Genomic DNA, 22,374 nt, shown 5'->3' with positions numbered 1-22,374 from the left:
CGTCCCGGCTTTTGAGTCCTGCCCGCCTGCTGCGTCTCCGCCGAGGCCCACCCGGTAATCAAGGGCATACTTAAGCAACAATACCAGCTCTTTCGCGCCCTGGCTCGACGGTTGTTTTTTCCGTTCCTCTTCTCCTCTGTCTATATATGCCTTCCACGTTCACGGCCATCTCCAGCGTTATATACCCGGTGATCCCCTTTTAACCTTCCGCCTGCGTTACTATATCCCCCCCCGGAGCCACAACACAACCGGTTACATTCTCTCACTGTCTCGGTGATTCACCACAGCGTCATACCCGCTATATCCAGAACCCATTAGACTTTCCCCCTTCCGCAGTCTACGACCAACCTTCAATCCACCACCGCCATGTTGTCCACCGACGAGCGTTTCCTCGAACCTGCGGTGGTTGGCCTCCCCTGCGCTCCAGTCGCCATGCCAGACTCCAAGCACCATCCCGCCGAAGTCCCTCCGGAGAGCGTGAACCCCAGGGAGCTGCAGCACATCTGGATCATCACGGGCCCGGCCGGCTGCGGGAAGACGACGGTTGCCAAAGGCCTGCAGGAGGAGTTGGGGCTGCCCTTTATCGAGGGCGATGATGTAAGAACCCCATTGCATTCCTTCCTAGCTGGGAAGATGGTGAGACGTTGGCCCAGTCGACTAACGCTGCTGCCTCTTATAGTTCCACCCCCCGGCCAACAAGGAGAAGATGAGCAACGGCATCCCGCTTACCGACGCCGACCGTTGGGACTGGCTCATCTCCCTGCGCGAGGCGGCCATTGAAACCCTGTCACCCTCGGACGGCGCATCCAGACAGCCCCCGTCAGGAGTCATCGTCACCTGCTCCGCGCTCAAGCAGAAATACCGCGACGTGATGCGGGTCGCTGCCTACGGCCATCCCTCGGTGCAGATACACTTCATCTATCTGAAAGCGGAAGAGTCCGTGCTCATGGAGCGTGTGAACGAGCGACAAGCCCACTACATGAAGAGCGCCATGGTCCACTCGCAGTTCGAGGCGCTCGAGGAGCCCCTGGAGGAGTGGGATGCGCTTGCCGTCGACGTGGCTGCGCCTCCGGACGAGGTGATGAAGCGAGTCTCTGCCGTCGTGGCTGCCAAGCTTCGAGAGTACCAGTGATACCTCCCCCTTTTTCCCGTGATTATTGTTCTTGGTGTTTCCATTCCCGTCTGTTTTCAAAGGCGAAGGCGCCGGTGGTGTGTCGCATGAATATTTTTCTTTTTTCTTTTTTTTTTTTTTTTGATTCGGTTCGTTTCTGCGTCGGAGTCTGTTCGGTTGTGAAAGGGTCATCCGGTTTATCGGGTCTTTTATCCACATTTTCTGTGGGCCTGGCTTGAGCCCAACGGTCAGCCAGATGAGAGGTAGCGAATGCGGAGCGATTGGGACTTTTTCATTTTTGCCTTTTTTTATCGTTCTTGTGCATGGCATGCATTCTCATATCTATGAGATGTCTTACGATTTCACGAGCCTCAATCCGGACACTGTCTGTGTTGGATGCTTTTTGTCTTTTGCCCTTTTGCTCTTCCCGGATCGCCGTTTGGTCTTGCCGACCAAACCAAATACCACAGTGGAATATCTGCCTGCTATCTGCTTACAGATTGATATCATTTATAAAAAAGAATTGCATATGAACTGTCCAGAAGTCTGATTAGAGAGGTCCATCTACTTAAGACATCCAGTAGTATCTGTACTAGTTCCCACGCTCAGTCGAAGGAACTGAAGGCGGTGAAAGATGAGGGGATTGGATGACAAAGCGGCGGAGAATGGCAGTAAACAGGAACCCGAACACAGTAAACGACCCGATAGTTCGGTCCATGTGGCTGAGACACATCAAGGTGGCAGGCGGCGTGGTATGGTGGTATGGTATGATACGGAATACAGAGTAAAGAACAGGCGGGCTGGTGGATCTGCAAACATCATTTTTTGCAGTACACAGTAACTCCGTACTAGACAATAAGGCTGGTATTTATTTACTGCGTGGATCGCGAGTACCATTCTGTACCCAACTCCCGATGCAAATATTTTTGTTACTAAGAGTCTCTGATCTAGCAGCTTTGACAGATGGTTCGGTATCTACCTGCCATTTTCAATTTATTTATCTTTCACTAGGTGAGACCAGCTGGGCAGTAAGTAGGTATGTACCTAAGGTCTGATCACGATTAGGTATTTGGGGATAATACCGTACATACTATAAAAGTTAAAGCTGTCCATTGTACTGTATATATCAGGTGGTCTTGGGCGGGATAGGTCGAGATACCCTACACTGAAGAGGTGCTGTACCTACTACCTAAGTAGGTAAACGATCGGAGAAATTTTGGAGTCGGACTGTGTACTGGTACTCCCTGGAGGTTAGGTTAGGTATCCTTTATTAGTAAAATGTTCATGTTCCCTGAAGGAGACCACATCCTATCTACCTAAGGTAGGTATATATCTCCGGTCTCATTCCAGGATGTATGAGTCGGCTGATCTATTATTAAATTAATTGAAGAGTTGATGAATAGACTGGACGGAACTTTAGGTAGTCTGCAGGGCTGGTTATTTACCTACTTCAACGTTCAATCATCAAAAGGCCTGCCTACTTCTACTTGCTCACTTGTACAACCTGCTGCGGTATCTAAACAGGTAGGAAAGAGGAGGTTTATGTGTTTTTTCCTTTCTGTTTCTCATACATGCCCATGTGTATTTGCTGATTCTCCAACATAACCAACAGAAAGAAAGCATATTTCATCCATTCTAAATCTTCGTGCCGTGCATAAAGCAAGAGACATGGAGGTAGGCACATAGGTAATGTACATAACTACCCGGAATTGAGAGCCTCACTTCACTGCCACTCGGGTGAGCAGCTATGGTATGAATCGTCCCGTCTTCCTGTTCATAATGAGATCCTCATGCTGGCGCAGAAAAAGAAAAGAAATCCACAGGGCTTATCAGATGAGTATTAAAGTTCGAGTCCATTCATCTCCGCGTTCCTGTTGTCAATCAACAACCCGAGGTAGCAAGTATTATAAACTACTAGCTACCTTACGGGTGACTGCGCCATTACGCCTTTTCCCCTTCTTCTCCCATGTCTTCACCTTTAGCATCATCCTCCTCCATCCCAACGATGGGGAGATACTGCGTCGTTAACGGGTCATATTCCTTTCGCTGCTTATACCCGTCTCGGAAGAGCAGGATCCAGCGTTTGAATTCGGCCCGGGCGTCGTCATCGTCCATGTCGAACGGTTCGTCACCGGGAATGAGTTGGACCAAGCGATTCATTGGGTCTGGGCCGTTAGGGAAGACCTTGAAGGTCTCAGTTGGGAGCGTCAGGGACTGAGAGGACGTCTGCCACTGTCGATCCTCCTCATTGCTATCACCATTGTCATTCTTGTTGCTACGATAGACAAAGTAGAACAGCTTAGCCCTCGTGCCGAACGCCACGATGAGTGGGCAGCCGCGCATCGCATCTTGCCATTCTTCGTCTTGGATGACATGAACACTTCCGCCATGGTCAGCCGGGACACGCCGTACTCGAGCGCCTTTTCCACTCCTTCGGTTTGTCATCATGGACACTGCACACAAGCGCGAGAAGCTCAAAGAAGGGGTAAGTCACATTGACCCTCAGTTCAGGGCAACGTAGGGGCAGGAGACAGCGATAATGGCCGCCCTCGACAGCATAGGAGAACATGCCAAGTGACGTCTCGCCCCTATTGAGCACGCGCCTGAGGTACATGCCCCATTCCTGTTCGATGAAACCTGGGTATGCATAATCGGGGATCTTCAAATGTGGGCGCTCATTTCGTCTTCATGACGTCCCGGATAGAAGCTGTTAAGAGAGGAGAACTGGTCACTAGATAGTCGTGATGTTAGCGATGGGATGTATTCAGGATATATGTTATGTAGTTACATTATAGGAGGTACGGGGAAAGTCGAGAAATGCTGATGACCGCAGATTCACTGCATGAGAATGACTTACCGGGATGGAATTTGTGCTTTTGTTGTGCAAGGCGGATAAGGCGGAACCACTTTTAGAAGAGAGAATCCCATGCTGTCCATAATACTCCGTCTCGCAGCCTGCGAAATCCCGACAACAGGACTCCATCGGACTCTGCCCTTTCCCTATGATACAGAAGGCTTGCTTCGTCTTGATAGTCGAAGGTAATTTTTATTTGATGGCCTGTCTGCACATTCTCGAAGACGTACTTGTCATGTTTAGATCGGCGCCGACAACCGCATATTCATTGTTGAAGCGGAATTTGCGCTGGTTCATTTCAAGAAAGCAGGGAGCGACCTTTGCAAGATTGCGGTAGGTCTGATCATCTGTAAACTCCATGATGGAGGTGAAGATCTCAACTGGAAGGACGCCTTTGTTAGCACCCTTGACGCGTTGGCTCGCTGCAGCATCGAAGAAATGCATCAAGGCTATGAAGCATGGGGAAGATCTATAGCGCTTATGATCTTTCCAGCAAACCTCCTGTTCACTTTGATCAGAGCCATCATCGGCGCCAGACAGATTGCTGTTGTCTTCCTGGTCGACACCAGGTTGATCAGAACCGTCATCAGTGTCAGACGGACTGAAGTGCTGCGGTTCATGGCAATCATGGTTAATATCCTTCTGTCCATCCTCAGTGTTGCCAGCACAGCATCCAAACGATCCACTAACGATTTCTGAATCCCTGAAATTCTGGAACGGGGTCCATGAACGAAATGGGAATTCACTTCATTGAAAAGGAACAGATTCATCAAATCTGATATCTCCACAACGACATTCCCGTCTTCTGCAGTGTGCACCTGGATAAGCACAAAGTCAAGAACGGAAAATACTATCGCGTGGAAGTGTTCCCGACCTTGACTGAGCCCAATTTCCACGGCTTCTGCCACCGATGCCTCCTCAAGATCAACGAGGTCAAGCCTGGAGGCAAGATGCACGAGTACATTCTCAAACCAATAAGTTGTGCTCAGAGGGGCAGATCCAGATTCTACCCCCGGCTGGTGACATTCTGAGAGACATTCTGGAAGGTATTCTGGAAGCAAACTAGGCTTGTCATAACGTCGCTACTGGATTGGAACTTTATAATAGCCTTCTGACTTGTAGCTGGAGTCTAGAACCTCGATACACTCAAACGTAATCTGACCAGATGTGAGGGATAGCAGCGCAAAGGCGAACTCCCGGAATGTGAAGTCTTCCGGCTTCCACTCAAGTACACTCTGATCCAGAAGTCCTCGGTAGACGTCCTGGAAGATACCGAATACTCCTTCCCGAAAGCGCTGACCGGGAGCTCCTTTGAAGTTGGGATCAATCGTTGTTTTTGGAGAAACGCGTTTGATATTGAGTTCATGGTATTTAGCTTTCGCTCTAGCATCCACCTCAGGGACCCAGATCACGCTGCCAATACACTGCTCTGGCGTCTTCGAACTGAGTTTTCTGCGTCTTATCTTGTCAAGAACCAGATACTTGGCCCAGGCATTAGAGCGAGGGATTTCTGATAGCTTGAAATGAGCAGCGCTGTCTACACTGAACACTTCGCGATCGAGATCGATAATGTAAGTCCATTCCAACCAGCCAAGCCGGCGGAAATCCGGTGCTGTCTGCGTCGGTGGTCCCTCCAAACGATCATCGACCGCTAGAAAGCAGCGGGCGTGTATCTCGCTGGGCGAGAGAGGAGAGATGCTTTCATCATTATCATCATTAATAACGATTGGAAGGTGTTTATCCTCAAACTCTTGGACAATCCGAGAGTAAGACTCTCTCATTGATTCGAGCCATTCTGGGTTTATGCAATTAGACTTGCTAATAATGATAGAAGGGACTGACGCTTGAAGAATCCATTTTCACTCTGGTATTTCTCTGGATCGTTGGGTATCTCGTTGACAATGGCCTGTCCAAGCCCTTCTGGGTAGCTGTCAAATTGGTTGTAGTAGATGAAGTATCTCCCGTGGCAGCCGATGATCAGCAGCCCTCTTGTTCCCATTTTGAGGGTTGTTGCTAAGCTGTCGTAGATAGGAGAGGGAGTGGGTAGTTGTAAGCAAAGAAGAAACAAGAAGACAGGCCGCGTTCGGCTCCTGGCTTTAAATCCCAGGCGAGCACGGAGGGAGCGGGGTGTGTTGCTTTGTTGCTGTAGGCACCAGGCGGCAACCGCCACGAAAGGACTGGGATGAGCGTTTGCCCTTTGACCTGGCGCGTGTTCCCGCGACACCATTAGCCGGCGCCCTCCCGAGAACCTATGCAGGTCGCCTCTGAAGCGCCTGACAGTATGGCGTTATACTTCATTTGCTTGAGACCATTCAAAGGCACTGGACCGTAGGATTTGATAAAGTCTATCCTGTCTAGTCGATGGGACGGACCTATCCCAAGATCAGTCCGGAGAGCTCAACTCTGTCCTGGCAAAGTAGGAGACTGGCTTCTCAAGCGGTAAATTCTATACAATGTTCTTCTAGAAAGGAAGTTCAAACATAGTACCAAAACCATCCTAGCCATCATTTCGTGCGTCCACAGTGCTCATTCACCTCAAGCTTAAGAGCATCAACTCTGGCGATTCGATATATTCACGGACCTTGTTCGCCATTCTCGCCATCGTCGCGCCATCCACAACTCTGTGATCTGCACTCCAGCTGAAATTAACGAGTTCACCTTTCGTTATCTCCCCAGCATCGTTGAAAACAGGAACCTTCCTCGATCTTCCGATGCCCAAAATTCCAACCTCATTTGGCACAATCACCGGAGCAACATAGGTCCCGCCAATGCTGCCAATGTTGGAGACAGTGAAAGTACCTCCTGAAAGATCGGCAGGTGTGAGCTTACCGCTCCTCGCCAGAGCGCTTAAACGTGACAATTCAGAGGCAATATCCAGGACCGAGCGAGCGCCAACATTCTTCACGTTGGGAACTATCAAGCCCTGAGGAGTGTCAATTGCGACTCCAATGTTATGGATTGACCGCATAACAAGCTTGGGCTTATTTGGATCTGTCGTGTCGAGTTTCGCATTAAGCAACGGATACTGGTCAAGAGCAAGGGAGACAGCTTTGATAACGAAAGGAAGGAATGTGAGTTTCTGCGGATTATTCGAATCAGAAGCGAGCTTCTGCCGAAGAGCAGAAAGCCTGCCAACGTTAAGCTCGTCAGCATAAAGGAAATGCGGGATGCTCAATGACCGGGTCATTGTCTTGAACATCTGTGACTGAATTGGGGTCAGGGAGATTGTTGTCTCCTCTTGCTGCGCGTCGAGTGCCACTGTCGGCCTCGTTGCATCCCTCATTGCGACGAACTTTAGGACATCTTCTTTCATGACTCTTCCGTCCTTTCCTGTTCCCGTGACGTCGAGGATGTTGACATTGAATTCCTTCAGCATCCCGCGAACAGCGGGAGTTGCGAGCGTAGCATATTTGGATTTGGCCGGAGGACTGATTTCTTTCTTCACCGGTGGCGCCGGTTCAGCAGATGGTTCTGCCAGGCTCGTCACTTCGGCCTGAGGCTGCGAAGGAGCGGGTTCGAGACGTTCCGTTTTAGGAACAGGAGGCGGATTGTCATCTGGATATTTCCCATCTTCAACCTCTATATCGCAAAGGGCCTGTTGAAGAATTAGAAGATAAATATAGAATATTCGGATGGGATGAGCCTTGCCTTCCCTGTCGGGACGGTATCATCCGCCTGGAAGTGCAGCTTTTTGATCACACCTTCGTATCTCGATGTAATCTGTAACGCCTTGTTATTACAGAGCGACGAGCGCAAGAGTCAGATAGCAAACGACTTACATCGTCAACTGCCTTATCGGATTGGTATTGACAGAGAGGCTTCCACTCCTCCACACGGGCACCCTCTTCAACATACCACTGGATAATCTGGACTTCAGTAATCCCTGGAGAGCAATGAATGTTAAGATCTATCGCGAAATTGATATGCCAGGGCAAATCCTGCTCACCTTCCCCAACGTCCTTCAGAACCTGGGACTTGATAGCCCACCAAGCCGGCGAGATATGGAGTCTCCGATAGGAGCCCGGGAGGGACGCAGGAACAATTGGCAGAACACGCGGATGGCGCAGGGGCCTAAGCAACTGGGAGAAGCTCCCACTGCAGCGTACGATGCCCATTGTCAAGACCTCACCTGAAGAAGAGAAAGACACGGGGAGACATCAGGCTTTTGAGCCCGATGCCTGGACATCCTCGTCCTTTCCCGCGGAGTGAGCGGCAGCGACCAGAACGCCGACAATAGCCGCGACGCTGCATCCTATGTAATACCACGTGATCTGCTACTCCGCATTTCCCCAGTCCGAGGCCCGCGGCGCGTTCGTTGCAGACAACAGCGAGCAGAGGAGCTGCTCCATCTAAAGAGGTATGTCCTGTCGTGCTGATAACCATGTTGATAACACAGCGTCTATCAGGGGTCCGTCTCGCGCTGGATGACAGCACCCACCTCGCACGTGCCCCGTAAGGCGGGGCTCCCTAACGATTATGAACCCCTGGAGGAGAGCAGGAATGCAGGAATGGAACGAACCCTAAGGCTCAGGGCTGGATTTTCTGATGTTACTTGTCAACATCCAGGAATCAGTCTTCCCCTTGCTTAGCTGCCTCAGTCTGTCCCGTTCTCACATTTTCAGCTCTAACGACGCGACAGGCGTGCGTTTGGCTCCTGCTGTGCTGCAGAAGATACGTATCTAACGCGTCCTTCTAGCTTGCAGCTCTTCCACTCCCAAGGCTGGTTTCCAGGGGTCGAAGATACTAGGATTTTTCAGCCCTGGGAAGCACTTCAGCGAGATACGAGGAATCCATGGGACCGCGGGCGATCTCCCCACCGTGGTAGGATGTGGCTGAGCCTCCCGCTCCCCCTTAACCAGTCAGCTCTTCCGCTCCCTTGATCGCAGGTTGATCACAGACACAGCGCAAGTTACACAGCTCTTAGAACCGTCTCTGTCGCCGAGAACCTTTGGATAGGACCCGCTGGTGCAAGAATAAGATGCAGAATCTGCAGATCATCTAACACAAGGTCCGATTGAGGGCCGCAGCTGAACTCAAAACTCAAATGACCAGTTAGTTGATTTTCGTCGCGTCGTGCATATAACATATACGGGCCCCCTTTGGGCCTCTCTTCTAGGCCGTGTATCTGTCATCGGTTTCCCCTATACTGCTGTTGCGGCCGCTATTCTTACTGTCTCTGCTTGACAACGAGGAATACTCAACAGCCCGCCATGGTTGCTGAATTTCTCACGATCCGGAACCTCACCTCGACCCCAATCGAGCTAAAGGTCGTCGAGCGCTTCTCCCCGCAGAAACGGGGCGACTTCACCAACTTCGCCAAGAACTTCACCAGACTGGTGACCAATGTCACCCGCTCAGACAATCCAGTCGACGCTCTTGCCACTGATGCAAAGCCCTTTTCTTACCAGGAATTCAATGTGCGCGTGGAGCCATTCAGCACGGCTAAAACGGATATCCGTGTGTTTGTCAAGTCTCGTAGGGAGAGGTTGCGCTTGACAATTGAAGCGGAAGGGGAAAGGCATCAGGTTCAGACTCCCGTGCCCACCAGTGAGTCTGCTACTATGAGAGCATTGGGCGACAACCCCCGATTTAAATTTACCGGAATATATATAACTCCCGAGTCCCATCTGGCGGTCTACTCCTCAGCCAATCTTCAGGCATGGATGCGCGAACTGAGAAACGACACCCTGCTTTCTGCTCTCTCGATCCCTGGCACACACAACTCCCCAACCTGTTATACGGCTGCACCATCAGTCCGCTGCCAGGCTGTCAGCCCGCGGGAGCAGCTCGAGAACGGCATCCGGTTCTTTGATATCCGTGTCCAGCCAGAATCCCCCGATGACCCAGCCAAGGACGGTCTCATCCTAGTCCACAGCGTATTCCCCATCTCCCTGACGGGCAACAAGTACTTCCGCGACCTGATGCGCGAGGTGAACGAGTTCCTGGACCGCAACCCCTCTGAGACCCTCATCATCTCCCTCAAGCGCGAAGGAGCAGGCAAAGCCACCGACGAGCAGCTCAGCCGGATCCTGCGCGACCACTACGCTCGCCCAGACAGCAGGTGGTACACGGAACCCAAGATCCCCACGCTGGGTGAGGCCCGCGGCAAGGTGGTCCTGATCCGGCGCTTCAACATCGAAGAGAGGCTCCGGCACGAGCACGACGGACGCGGCTGGGGCCTCGACGCCGCGGACTGGGCGGACAACACGCCCAACGCGACCTGCCTGAACGGACCCATCTGCATCCAGGATTTCTACGGGGTCATGGAGACCCAGAACATCAACAAGAAGATCCAGTACGTTCGGGAGCACCTGGGCCGCTCAGGCTGCGCAACGTACCCCTTTGGGCCCCTGCAGAACGCCGACCAGTGCCGGCAGCACCCATTCTACATCAACTTCCTCAGCGCCAGCAACTTCTGGAGGGTCGGGACGTGGCCCGAGCGGATCGCGGCCAAGCTAAACCCGGCCACGGTCGAGTACCTCTGCCGGAAGCACTGTGAGAAGGACGGCGACTGGTCCACGGGTATCGTGGTCACTGACTGGGTCGGTCTGGATGGAGACTGGGATCTGGTAAGATGTATCGTTGGCATGAACTCGAAGCTGATGATGAGGGAGCAGAAGCTTTGCCTAGAAAAACAGGAAAATTAGTGAAGCATCGGACTCGTAAAACGCGGACGAATGCTTTCACGAATGACTTCTACTGATGATCTTTGGCAGAATGTACAGAATAATATAGTAGGATAGGTTCGGATTTTGGATTTTGTGGGTAGGGATTTTGTTTATTGCGAATTTAATGGAACAGAATATTGGATCTCTCGAGTCTACATTTCCCATAATGATGAAGAAATATCGTCTTAATTGCCTTTTAAATTCCGGGATATACCTCACATCCTTTGTCAATTCAAAAATCGGGGATGGAACATAACATAAAACATCGTATTGTACATACATCGGAGAAAAAAGAAAATCGGCGAGCAGACTGTCCATTCATCATCACGACTCACTCTTTCCCTCGCCTCCCTTCTGCTCCTCCTCAAGCTGACTCCTCCGGCTCTCAAGCGTGAAGTAAAGGCTCTTTCCATGGCCCTCCAAAGCACTCGTGATACCGGCACCCATGCTCTGCAAAGCATAGACGAGCTGGGCGCGCAGGCCGTCGATACCACCCTCGATTGTTCCGACCCACTTGGTCTCGTCGACGTCGAACACCTTGCCGTCCACCCGCGCGGCGAGCAGCATCAGCTTCTGCAGTCCGTCCTGGACGGTCAGTTCGTGCCAGCCCGGGTTGACCTTGCGCGACGGGGCGGGGAAGCCCGTGGCCTTGGGAGCGAGGATAGACAGCGCAGCCTTGAGGTGCTCCGGCGAGACGTGCGGGAAGGAGAGCACGGCCAGAGGGCCTGCGAGGAGCGTCGACAGTTCATGCTTGCCCTTCATGTGCCTCACGGCGTCGTGGGCCTCGCGGGAGAGGTCATGTGTGAAGGAGCCATCTGCAGCCTGCTTGTTCGGTTTGAAGTACTCGACGATGCGGATGGCGGCCTCGAAGATACTCGTCTGGATGATCTGCAGCTTGATGTGAGGGGCCAGCGGAGGGAGGGTCCGTCCCTGTGCCGCGTGCTCCTGGTCGACCTTCTGCATGGCGGTGCTGAGCTCCCGGCGGATGGCGGTCCACTCGACGGACTGGAGGTTGTTGTGCTGGAACAGCACCATGAGGGGAGATGTGCGGATGAGCGAGGTGTATTGCCGGAGAAGCTGCGATCTCCTGTATTCGGGGTTGCGGTGGGATGGGGGCTGGGACGCTGGATATCGGGCGATTTGGTTCGTCGATCTGGTCATCTGGTCGACTGATGCTGCCGGAGTCACCGCAGACGCGGTGGCAGAGCTCGCACATCGGATAGGGATGAGGATCTCATGTTGATATACCCTCTGTCGGCGGAGCGACTGGGAGATATTGGAGGTTGGGAGCCGTAACCGGGGCGGCATTGGCGGTGTTTAAACGCAATATCCGGTAAAGTCGAGTCTAATTATTCAAAACAAGGCCATAAAAACAACGTTAAGACGGTGTTCGGACGCTGGAGGTCTGTGCAAGTCGACAACGCTCCGTCGAAATGGAATTTTTGGAGAGAAATCGCGGCGGGACTTTTAGAGATCCCGATGAGGAAAGGTCAGGTGTGAAGGCGGTCGGTTTCTGCCCCTATGCGGTGACTCGACCATCGATCTAGATGTGGCTCTCCGCCGGTGACAAAGATTCAGCGTGATACCAGTGCAAGACACTGGTCTGCAGTGTTAGTCTTCCAGTATTTATTGGAGACACTTCTGAGGGTTATTATTTCTTTATCTATTTCAATTGAGTTCTTATCGACCTCAAAATGGCCACTAGCGCATCCGAAGAAAAGCCCGAGCCCGTCTCGATTGCACCCCTCCTCAAAAGGCTCGCCTACCCCGCAACGGACGCTGTTGAGGTGACCGCAGAGGAGATCGCCGCAGCATTCGCCCTTATTTTTGAGGATCGGCTGTCAGTTGTTCAATGTGCTGCTCTGCTCACTCTCCTCCATTCTACAGGGAAAGACAAGCAATCAGATGTGATCGCAAAATGCTCCCTCCGCATGAGGGAGGCTGCCAGCAAGATCGAGAAATTGTCGCTGAAGAAGGCAGTCAAAGCTCGTGCTAGAAAGGAAGGTCAATACAGAGGTGGTCTGGTGAGTGAAATCCAAATAGCGTCTACAATAGATGCATGGCCGACACATAGGACACGACTGACGTGTTCTACAGTGCGACATTGTCGGTACTGGCGGAGATTCGCATTCTACATTTAACATATCTACAACGTCTTCCATTATCGCATCTCCCCTCCTTATGATGGCCAAGCACGGAAATCGTGCGCAAACTTCAAACTCTGGATCCGCAGACGTTCTGAACGCGATTGTACCCACCCCTCCAAAGATCTCCGCAGTAAATGCAGAGAACATTGCGAAGGTGTACGAGCAGACCAACTACGCCTTCCTGTTTGCGCCAAACTTCCACCCCGGAATGATGCACGCTAACCCAGTCCGCCGGGGTCTTGGCATAAGGACGATATTCAACCTGATGGGTCCGCTTGCCAACCCTGTCGACTGGGCTCTGGAGGCTCGCGTCGTTGGTGTGGCATACCAGAGCCTCGGCCCTATCTTTGCTGAGGCGTTGAGACTGAGTGGGGCGAAGAAGGCCCTGATCGTCTGTGGAGAAGAAGACATGGACGAGATCAGCTGCGCTGGCAAGACGAACTGCTGGAAACTGTCAGAGTACCCGAACCCAGCATATAAGGGCTCGCAGGAGGACGAGGACACCACCACGAGCGACGAAGATGCCGTCCCACGTACGCTGGTCAAGTTGGAGACCTTCCAGCTTCACCCCTCTGATTTCGGACTCCCGACGCACCCTCTGTCGGATGTCTACGGAGGCAAGATGCCCAAGGAGAACGCGGCCAAGCTGATGAGCATCCTGCGCAACGAGCTGCCGGGCGACGACCCCATCATGGACTTCGTCCTCATGAACGTCGCAGCCCTCCTGGTCATTTCTGGCATCTGCGAGGCTGACACTAGTAACATGGGCCCTGGCGATGACGGAAAGGTCATCACGGAACGTGGTCCCGGCGGCGGACGCTGGAAGGAAGGTGTCCGACGAGCCAGATGGGCGGTGGAGAGCGGCGCAGCGCTCAAGTCCTTGGAGAAATTCATCGAGGTCACTAACACGCTATAAAAGGAAAGCTATAGATGGGGATATAGCAGTGGAAAGGATGTTCAGTTTAGATTTTCCTCGTTCTTCTCTTTTTTTTCTTCTTTTCGGATAATTATATTAGGAAGAGGGCCGATCGGAATCATCTGGTTGCTATGTATGTACACCTAGATGTAATATCTTGGTTGAAAAGAAGGAATAGGCATTTTGGTCTTCAAATATGATCGTGTTTAGCAGCCATATTCTACAATCAGTTCTAGTCTGTCCTTCAAATCTCGCTGGTTGTAGTCCTTTTCATCCACTCTCGATGTCAAGGTATCGAAATCCTCGGACTCCATAGCGCCATAGTAATGCATCAAAACCATAGAAAGAGAGAAGGAATGGTTAATTTTGTAAAGGTGTAGCCACCACCCATGCGCACGCATCAGTCGCAACGATGATCGATCATCGAGCTTCAAACTGGACCATCCTGTCGAAACGAACCCACGTCAGCTCCGTTCGCCATTCCCAATCCAACAACATGAAACAGCTCGCGGCACATTCTCCCCTCCTCTGACCAGAGAGATCAAGCACAGAAAACCAAACCCAAAAACTCACCTCTTCGTCCGCTCCTTATACAGCACGCGGTGTCCGCACTCTTTGCACCGGATCTGGTCGCCGCGCTTCAGGGACACCTTCGAGTTGCAGTCTCCGCAGAGGTAGGTGACGACGGGGCCCTCCATGGAAGCGCCGCCGAGGCCATCGCCGAAGGCGTTCTGGGCGCCCAGGGAGGGGACTTGGTAGGCTTCGCGGGACATGGTTGTTGCTGATTTACGTAGCTGAAGGCTCTTTTTTTCGACAGTAGCTTCTCTGCTCCGTAGATGGAGAGGTTCGCGGTGAGATGAGGACGGCGTGAGATTGTATGTTGTGGTGGTTGTGAAAGAAAGAAGAGAAGAGAAGAGAAGAGGAGGTCAGCTAGAGCTTTGATAAGCAAATCAAGTCCCAAAGTCCCTTCTAGAAATCTTTTCGAGCTCCGACCGACGGGAAGAAAGGCAGGCCCTGGTGGAGATCACGGGGTGGCTGTTGATACCCGCCACTGATAACGCTAACCGTATATGTACTAGTACAGTATTTCACTTACGGAGTATCTTACAACCTTGGTACAGGGCGTCAGTTATACTTCTATCTAGAAAGTCTACTATACCTAGGTACTAGGTCCAGGCAGCTGTCTTCTTTTTTTCTGTGAGCCATGATAATGAAGTCAACATTCAGTAACGCCAAAATGAATTTATTATCACCATACATCATGTTTACCCCTTATTACCACGAATGACGACCCAAACCCCTCTTTCCATCCATAGTATAAAAGGCAGCACACCCCCTGGCCCCCTTCCAAAAAAACCAAATTCACAGTGTCTTACGAACTAGTAGTAGATCCATTCGCGCGCTGACATTGTCCTTTCTCCAGGGCTATTAATTTACTTCTGTGCCTTACTATCATTGGAGACACCCCACAGTGCGTATATGAGATGGGTTAGCGTTGCTTTGCCTAGGTGTTGAACCGATGACGGTTGTTGCAAAACGAGGCCCGGACATATATGACCTTAGGTATCTATGTATGTACATATATAAGTGTTGTCTTTGTACGTATGTTAGGTATCCCTAGTTCTGATATCTGCAAGGAGCAGATCTCGTTCGCACTTAATACACAATCGTTGCTAAAGTATACATGTCTAGTTAACAGATTTTCATGTATTGTGGCCCTCTATCCTCTCATGTTCGCAAAGGCAGCATAATCAAACAAGGATATCCTCTAAGTCCCAAACATCCTGTATAACGCCGGAACTCCCATTGAACCCATGAAACAAAAAGGTTCGACGAACATGTTCTATTTTGAAGGGAATGCCACCATGCAGTATCATCACGAACATCAAGTTTTTGATATGCAAAATAAAAGAATCTATAAATCATCATATGCTCTTGGGTATATTAATGTGGCAAATAGATAGGGAACACCCAACTCGCTCAATTACCAGCCACCGCCGATCTTCCCGGCCAGCTCGACGACGCGGGCTGTTTCACTGGCTGCGCTCTTGTCCTTACCCACATCACTCTCAACCTCACGATAGGTGGTGTACACCAGTTTCGACAGAGGAATTTCGGTCATGCTGGACCAGTACTGTAGAGTGTCATGAACTCTAGTGTCTTTATCCATGATAGATTCTTGCGCAGATTGTTGTTCGGGCTCAGCCTCCGAGTCGGACTCGGCCGAGTAATATGCTTCATCAACACGGGCAAGCCAGGATCGTTGCTCATGTGGCGATGGCTTCTGTTGCTGTCCAGATGGCTCATCAGATGCGGTTTGTATGCTGGAGTTAACCTCTCTGGCATCCTCAATCCGTATCTGCCCACCTCCATTCGTGCAGCCGCCAGGGCAAGCCATGACTTCGACGTAAGCGTAGTCAGCGCCCGAGCCAGCACCAGCAGCACGCGAGGCTTGTAGTCGCCGGTTTGCTACCGCGGACTTCGCGCCCGGCAGTTTAGAAGCTCGAGCGGGTTTCAACTTTCTCACCAAGTTCTGGATATTTCTGAAGCCATAATAGCGGGCAGCTTTGATTATCGGTTCGCCGGACGCAGACATAAGTGTATACTCAACCACATCCGAATTGCGCCCTCGTTGAGCCACGATTTCGCTGTTCGGATGTCTGGACTGGAAAGTGGTGAGAACATGGTAAAGGTAGCCACCTGATGTCCCGGCTGCGGATGTCTGCTTGGACGAGTACGGGTTCGAGAAAAGGAAAGACCCAATGGTCTTATCCGGGAACTCGGGTGAGAAGGAAGGGGACAAAGCTTTCAATGGGAGGTTTGGAAGTGAAATCCCTCTGGATGATGCCAACGTGAGAAGTTCCCTGGTGGTTATTACGCAGTCGACATCTCGAACAGGAGACTGAGATTGTGATTCGGTGGACATTTGAGCATCAGAAGTTTGCCAGGAAGCATCAGTCAGCTCTTGCCGGCTAGCTTCTAGCTTCTTATCAAAGCACGGCATGATTGCCAAGTGCCATATTTGGGATGGGGGGACGCCCAGGGTCCGGCTCAACACCGTCTTGAGGAGGGTTCCCGTTAAGGCTTGCGGAGATTTCATTCGGGAGAGATGAGGGAGGACGTGTGGATGTGTCTTTTCAGCGTAGCATATCCAGCCCGGACATGCAGATGACAAGATTGGCCGTTTCGGGACCAGTAAACCTGACGCATCCGCGGCAGATTCATTGGTGTTCTCCAACGACGTCGCAACCTCATCAGCGGTAAGGGTCAAAACAGCTTCGCGCACCACATTCGTGTCGACGACCCAAGTGAAGCCACTTCCATGTTTACCGCCTGCCCGTAAACCCTGAGGCCCACGAAGGAACTGATCGATCATATACCCCGCCTTTCGCTCCGAGATGCCATACGTCGCAGCCAGACTTGCTCTGACCTGGGGACTAACACTCGCGACGAATATTCTTCCTTCGCTTGATGCGACATGGTTTCCATTGGCAGGACCGTTACTCTTATCGATCAACGAAATCTCTGGGTACGCATCGAGCGTGTTTAGAACCTCCGCGTGCGACTGCAGCGAAATCAAGACCGCCTCGGCCGATGTGACGCACCCGGAGCATGCCAGGCAGTCCGTCAATGATATCTGAGCAGGAGGAAGGTTCTCAGGTTGAACCTTGTCTTCTGTAGTCACCTCATAAGGATTCTGCCGGATTATAAATCAGCTTCCGTCCATTGGATGTGGGGCAAGACGGCGAAGAACTTGAATGATCGAGATTACTTACCTCTGGGTTTTGTGGCTCCTTCTTAGGCAATGTCTCGACAGGCTTGATACAGGCGACACCAGGGGAAATGAAGTCGTTGAGGTCGTCCGCGGAGAGAATGGCGCTCATGGTGACAAAGGCGCTGGTAGCTCTCGCTTGGCAACTTCAACGGGCAGCAACGTGATGTTGCTGCAGCAGAGCGAGTAAAGAGTCAATTCGGTCGCCCTGGATGTGCACTGCAGATTTACTCTTTGCCTCGAATGGTAAGAGGGAGAGGAAGGAAGTTAGTTGGAAGGAAGAGGGAGAAGAAGATAAGAAGACTATTGAGTCGGCGGAGACCAGGCCTCCGCCGCGGCGGGTTTCGCAGTGGCAAACCCCGTCGTCCCACCCCGCGCTAGATCCGATCGTTGATAGCCACACCGCCTTCCTGTCCTGCATCTCTGCCGGAACTTACTGGCTCTTATCTAAGGCGGTCAGCGGCGACATCTCGGTCTCGACAGCTGAGTCAAAAGGTCACGTGATCAAGCAACCCCTCCATGCGGAGAGTAAGAAATGGCTATATTGATAGTATCATGCGGTTTCTTCGTTTTTGTTCAGGGGGACCAGCAAGCAGTCCTGAATATTTGGCAGATCTATCTTTGATGTCTTTTTTTTTAGCTCGCTCGTATCGACTCTAAGCCGCCAGTCTAAGCTCCGTAAGCCTAGATTCGTAACGGTTGCCTACACGAACTTCCAGACTACTGCAAATAATGCTGCTGTTTAGCTCTAGGAGCTCGACTCCCCAACTCCTTCCCATCTTTTCTTTGGAATCCCAATGGCCAGTCCGCATGAAGACAAGTTAATCCAGACAACATTATCTGCATTCTATCTGTTCCCCGAACGAAGAAAACGCCCTGCGGGAGACAGCTCACTGAACGTCTCCAGACCACCATTTCGTCCTGACGTACAGCGTGAGATTTCCGACGTCAGTGAGGAGTCGCCACAGACAACGACCATTTCATTCTCTTCGCAGGAGCACCCCAGACCTAGGCGTCAGCGATCAGCTGCGGAACTGAGCAGGCGCAAGATGCTCGCAGAGACGGCGAAAGAGACGAAGCAGCTCCTCCCCAATATCCTCAGGATAGTCCCTCACGCACCTCCCGGTGGCTATCTATACACGCCGCCAAAACCACCGGTCCTGAACCGGAAGTTCAGTCCCAGTTTTCTCCCTGTCGAGATCAAAGTTGTGGACGCCGACACCTTCGATACGGCGATCGGCGTTGCCAAATGTGAACAATATATGACTGTGCGGGACAAGCGGCCCGTCTGCGTTCTCAACATGGCCAACGCGTACAGCGCTGGAGGAGGATGGATCAACGGTGCGCTGGCCCAGGAAGAAGCGCTCTGCTATCGGAGCAGCCTCAGCTTTACGCTCAAGTTGCGGTATTACCCGCTTCAGGACGATCAGGCCATCTATTCGCCCACGGTAGTCATTATCCGTGAAAATCTCAAGGAGGGCCACAAGCTCCTGGATCTGACCAAGCCAGATGAGCTACCCGTCGTTAGCGTCATCAGCATCGCGGCGCTGTGTAGGCCTCTTCTGACAGATGAAGGGAAGCCCAAATACAAGAATCCTAAGGACAGAGAACTGATGAAGGAGAAGATGCGCATTATTCTCCGAATCGCAGCGTACAACGGTCATCGAAGGCTCGTTCTGGGTGCGTTCGGTTGTGGCGCCTTTTTGAATCCTAGGGAAGAAGTTGCAGATTGCTGGGCGGAAGTCTTCGATGAGTGGGAGTTCAAAGGGGGCTGGTGGGAGAGCATCGTTTTCGCGGTTATGGATGACCTGCGGGAGGGTAAGGATGGGAATGGGAATTTTGGCGTCTTCTATCGGAAGTTGCATGGTACTGTGGTATGATCTAATGACTTTATGAGTTTGGATTCGAAAGAAAGCTGGCTTTGATTACGGTATGCAGGCATGCTCCCTTGAGGACTGACTTCGGGTATCGATCCGCAAACCTGTCACTCGAGACGATGTACTGTACATAGAATACCTTTGAAAGACTCCTGAACGCCATGCAACTGAATACTCAAATCGTGACTATTTTCTTGTCCGCGTAGAACGTCTCCTCCCCACAGGTGCTGCGGATTTCTTGTCCTCTTCCGTGTCTTCAGTCTTGACATCCTTCTTACTCTGCTTCTTTGACGCCGTTTTCTTTGCCGCGGTATCAGCTTCTTCGGCTTCAGAGTCGCTCTCCTCCTTCTGTGCAGCTGTCCGCTTTCTCTTACCGCCAGCCGGGGTACCGTTGGCCTTCTTATCGTCGCCGGCATCTTCGTCACTGATTTCTTTCGCGACAGGGCCCGTTTTCTTCTGCACTGACGGGACAACGGCACTTGTCCTGCCTCCAACAGTAAGGAAGACAATTTTCTCTCCATTTGGTAGGACAGAAGGCTGGTTCTTCTTCCCCTTGCTCCACCGATGTTTGAAGAGCCAGTGCTCGGGGAACTGGTCTGAATCACCCAGCAGCTCGACTGAAGTTGAGCAGACGTAATGAATGGATTCATGTAGCTGCTTGATCTGATCATCGCTCAAGGTGTTGCTGTACTGCTCTGGGTGTATCTTGGCATGATACAGAATCTCATCTCTGAGCGACATCAGTATGTGTTTCTTCGGAAACATAAATGGGGATGTTTTATCTTACCCCATCCAGTTTCCAATTCCGCTAATATTGGCCTGATCAAGCAGCAGAGCTTTTACGGGAACCTTCTTGCTCTTCAGTTTCTCCTTGAGCCAGTTCTCCGTGACTATGTCCTTGTCTGCGATTGGGTCCGGTCCATTCTCCTTGAGTGGAGTGTAATTTCGGATATCATCCGCGGGACAGTCCACCAGTCGAATTCTCGCCAGTCTTCGGAAGTCGACAAAAGCAGCTTCCATCTTTGGATCTTCGTCTGTCTCCAGAAGAAATTTCCAGTATTTGGGTGGCCACTCCTTATCCTCTGGCTTGTCCGTCCGGTAATAGTACGTGTCCGCGTCCTTGATCTTCAGCCAGCCCGCCATGCCAAAATGCATCACGGCGTGCGGCGGCGAAGACATGGTTATCCAGAAGTATTTGCCCTGCTGGCCCGCGCCGGTGATTTTCTTCCCCTGCATCGCCTTCTGGAACTCAGCGGCGCTGGTTCCAGCCTTGCCGTAGACAATGTCATCGTGCTGCACTTGCACTTTGGATAGCGTCTTGTCGACCAAGTACTTGCGTATAAAGTGCACGATACGCGCGACTTCCGCTAACTCGGGCATGATTTACTATGGGTATTCTATCCAACAGGTAAAGCCAGACGCGGACACCTTAATAAGACAATAACGAGAATTCAGAAAAATAAACAGACGATGGAAGAAAATAGCGGGCAGGATCTGAACGACACACCGCTACAGAAGATTAAAAGAAAAGGAGGAGTTTAGTCAGAAGAGGGAAGCTTGCGCGCACATGCGGAGCTGACTGGTCGATTCAAGCTCAATCCGCGACACGTAATGGAGCTTGTATTTGTAACGCGTATCGAAACGCGCTGTCCCGTGATCTGGAAATTTATCGATATGCGGAGCTGCGAAGGCAACATTCCGACAACGTGAAGGTCTTAGTTTCTATGCTGCAAGCAGGTCGCTTTGTCCCTGATAATTTAAGGGTTCATTTCCATTAAGCATTTCTCGAATAAGCCCTGTTCCACCGTGTATGCGTATAGTTTCTGTCCGGAACCGCCACCCCGAGCTCTAGACCATCTTTACGAGCTTGTACCGCACTACGTACTTATTCAGTCCTGATCTCGCCGCTTAGGTGATAGCTGTACAATCTGGAGTGGTTCTGGGCTCGCACTTCTCAACAAGCCAAACAGCCGGAGGACCTGGCGAGTCGGAAGATGTCCCAGCAGTCGACGTCTGCTCCGACGCTCACCCCTCAGTTCTGTTTCGATCAGAGGGTACTGAGAGGTACGTTGATGAGAGGCTTGTGGCTCGTCGGATGATATTGATCATGTTTCCGAACAACATTCAGACTTTTTACGACTCTCCCGGTCCACGATAGACGACTCCATCACACAGAACCTCAATGCCTTGGTGACGCCGGCGAGCGCGGGCTTCGACCCTTCCTCCACCGCCGTGCGCCAGATAGACGCCACAAGAACTAAGAAGATGATAGATCCTGCAGCTTGTCAGTCGTTCAAGAATAACGTCCTCTTCCCTTCCTGGCAGACAAGATCGGATGTCTTGAACTATTGCGCCGGCGTGGCTACTAGTCCCGACCCCGACGATCCAGACCTTATCCTGAGAGAGACGGAATCAGCAAAAGATCGCGAGCGAGTAGTCGACGAACGTCTAGACCCGTACTCGGCTCGATTCTTCCCCCGAGAAGCACGGACGGAGTCCCTGGCATACCTGATCCGCAACGAGCGGAGCGTTGAACAGATCGTCCGCGCCCGAACGTGGGGCTTGGTGACGGAGAGGTGCGGCGATACTTCTGGGGGCTGGGAGGAAGCGCTGAATCGCTGGCGCGAGAGCCAACAGCGGAAATAAAAATACGCGATGAGCTCGTCAGCTGGGGATTTTGATTAAAACGCTTAATGGTATACATTGTCGGAACCGAGCAGTCGACTCTCAGCTCTTGGGTGGGAAGAGACGACTCGGTATGGGAATATGCAAAAGTTCCGAAACGCCAATCCATATACGAATGTAACATAGCCCGTGTAAATATTGCTATACATTTTCTCTGGAGAATCCAGTGTATATACAGCCAGGTATTGAAATGATGCAATCGATTGAACAGGTCCGGTGCCTTGCGTCGGAAGCGCTGCGTGGTGACGAATGCAATTATAATCAAAGTAATGCTAAATAATCCCCGAAAGCCCCAGAACACAAGCTATCTGCCTTGGAAGCACAACGTTGGAGCGGGAGGCTGC

General features: G+C 51.6%; 11 protein-coding genes across 11 annotated transcripts; 5 read left to right on the top strand and 6 right to left on the bottom strand.

Annotated features, from left to right (window-relative positions):
• Positions 1–366: 366 nt before the first annotated feature.
• On the top strand, positions 367–1,132 carry VTN00DRAFT_10346 (uncharacterized protein; the record flags this gene model as incomplete). The annotated part of the gene is made up of 2 exons (XM_069426992.1): positions 367–597; positions 680–1,132. 2 exons carry the CDS (start codon positions 367–369, stop codon positions 1,130–1,132), a joined length of 684 nt encoding a protein of 227 aa, XP_069284108.1.
• A 1,920-nt stretch (positions 1,133–3,052) lies between these two features.
• On the bottom strand, positions 3,053–5,964 carry VTN00DRAFT_10345 (uncharacterized protein; the record flags this gene model as incomplete). The annotated part of the gene is made up of 6 exons (XM_069426991.1): positions 3,053–3,491; positions 3,541–3,748; positions 4,196–4,607; positions 4,712–5,027; positions 5,082–5,760; positions 5,808–5,964. The coding sequence occupies 6 exons, from the start codon at positions 5,962–5,964 to the stop codon at positions 3,053–3,055; spliced, it is 2,211 nt and encodes a 736-aa protein (XP_069284107.1).
• Positions 5,965–6,495: 531 nt separating this feature from the next.
• On the bottom strand, positions 6,496–8,080 carry VTN00DRAFT_10344 (uncharacterized protein; the record flags this gene model as incomplete). Its single annotated transcript, XM_069426990.1, has 4 exons — positions 6,496–7,560; positions 7,614–7,685; positions 7,745–7,848; positions 7,912–8,080. 4 exons carry the CDS (start codon positions 8,078–8,080, stop codon positions 6,496–6,498), a joined length of 1,410 nt encoding a protein of 469 aa, XP_069284106.1.
• A 1,095-nt stretch (positions 8,081–9,175) lies between these two features.
• VTN00DRAFT_10343 (uncharacterized protein) lies at positions 9,176–10,612 on the top strand (the record flags this gene model as incomplete). The annotated part of the gene is made up of 1 exon (XM_069426989.1): positions 9,176–10,612. One exon carries the CDS (start codon positions 9,176–9,178, stop codon positions 10,610–10,612), a length of 1,437 nt encoding a protein of 478 aa, XP_069284105.1.
• Positions 10,613–10,957: 345 nt separating this feature from the next.
• Positions 10,958–11,941, bottom strand: VTN00DRAFT_10342 (mitochondrial 54S ribosomal protein uL10m; the record flags this gene model as incomplete). The annotated part of the gene is made up of 1 exon (XM_069426988.1): positions 10,958–11,941. One exon carries the CDS (start codon positions 11,939–11,941, stop codon positions 10,958–10,960), a length of 984 nt encoding a protein of 327 aa, XP_069284104.1.
• Positions 11,942–12,327: 386 nt separating this feature from the next.
• VTN00DRAFT_10341 (uncharacterized protein) lies at positions 12,328–13,696 on the top strand (the record flags this gene model as incomplete). The annotated part of the gene is made up of 2 exons (XM_069426987.1): positions 12,328–12,657; positions 12,731–13,696. The coding sequence occupies 2 exons, from the start codon at positions 12,328–12,330 to the stop codon at positions 13,694–13,696; spliced, it is 1,296 nt and encodes a 431-aa protein (XP_069284103.1).
• Positions 13,697–14,116: 420 nt separating this feature from the next.
• VTN00DRAFT_10340 (uncharacterized protein) lies at positions 14,117–14,469 on the bottom strand (the record flags this gene model as incomplete). The annotated part of the gene is made up of 2 exons (XM_069426986.1): positions 14,117–14,141; positions 14,270–14,469. 2 exons carry the CDS (start codon positions 14,467–14,469, stop codon positions 14,117–14,119), a joined length of 225 nt encoding a protein of 74 aa, XP_069284102.1.
• Positions 14,470–15,680: 1,211 nt separating this feature from the next.
• Positions 15,681–17,580, bottom strand: VTN00DRAFT_10339 (uncharacterized protein; the record flags this gene model as incomplete). Its single annotated transcript, XM_069426984.1, has 2 exons — positions 15,681–17,393; positions 17,473–17,580. 2 exons carry the CDS (start codon positions 17,578–17,580, stop codon positions 15,681–15,683), a joined length of 1,821 nt encoding a protein of 606 aa, XP_069284101.1.
• A 685-nt stretch (positions 17,581–18,265) lies between these two features.
• VTN00DRAFT_10338 (uncharacterized protein) lies at positions 18,266–19,348 on the top strand (the record flags this gene model as incomplete). Its single annotated transcript, XM_069426983.1, has 1 exon — positions 18,266–19,348. The coding sequence occupies one exon, from the start codon at positions 18,266–18,268 to the stop codon at positions 19,346–19,348; it is 1,083 nt and encodes a 360-aa protein (XP_069284100.1).
• A 183-nt stretch (positions 19,349–19,531) lies between these two features.
• VTN00DRAFT_10337 (uncharacterized protein) lies at positions 19,532–20,725 on the bottom strand (the record flags this gene model as incomplete). Its single annotated transcript, XM_069426982.1, has 2 exons — positions 19,532–20,075; positions 20,133–20,725. 2 exons carry the CDS (start codon positions 20,723–20,725, stop codon positions 19,532–19,534), a joined length of 1,137 nt encoding a protein of 378 aa, XP_069284099.1.
• A 614-nt stretch (positions 20,726–21,339) lies between these two features.
• Positions 21,340–21,991, top strand: VTN00DRAFT_10336 (uncharacterized protein; the record flags this gene model as incomplete). The annotated part of the gene is made up of 2 exons (XM_069426981.1): positions 21,340–21,409; positions 21,474–21,991. 2 exons carry the CDS (start codon positions 21,340–21,342, stop codon positions 21,989–21,991), a joined length of 588 nt encoding a protein of 195 aa, XP_069284098.1.
• Positions 21,992–22,374: the final 383 nt, after the last annotated feature.

This window comes from Thermoascus crustaceus, assembly GCF_041956765.1.
Source record: "Thermoascus crustaceus strain CBS 181.67 unplaced genomic scaffold VTN00scaffold_9, whole genome shotgun sequence".
Taxonomy (NCBI): domain Eukaryota; kingdom Fungi; phylum Ascomycota; class Eurotiomycetes; order Eurotiales; family Thermoascaceae; genus Thermoascus; species Thermoascus crustaceus.
The sequence above is the reverse complement of the archived record's forward strand: the minus strand, read 5'-3'. Positions and strand labels throughout refer to the sequence as shown.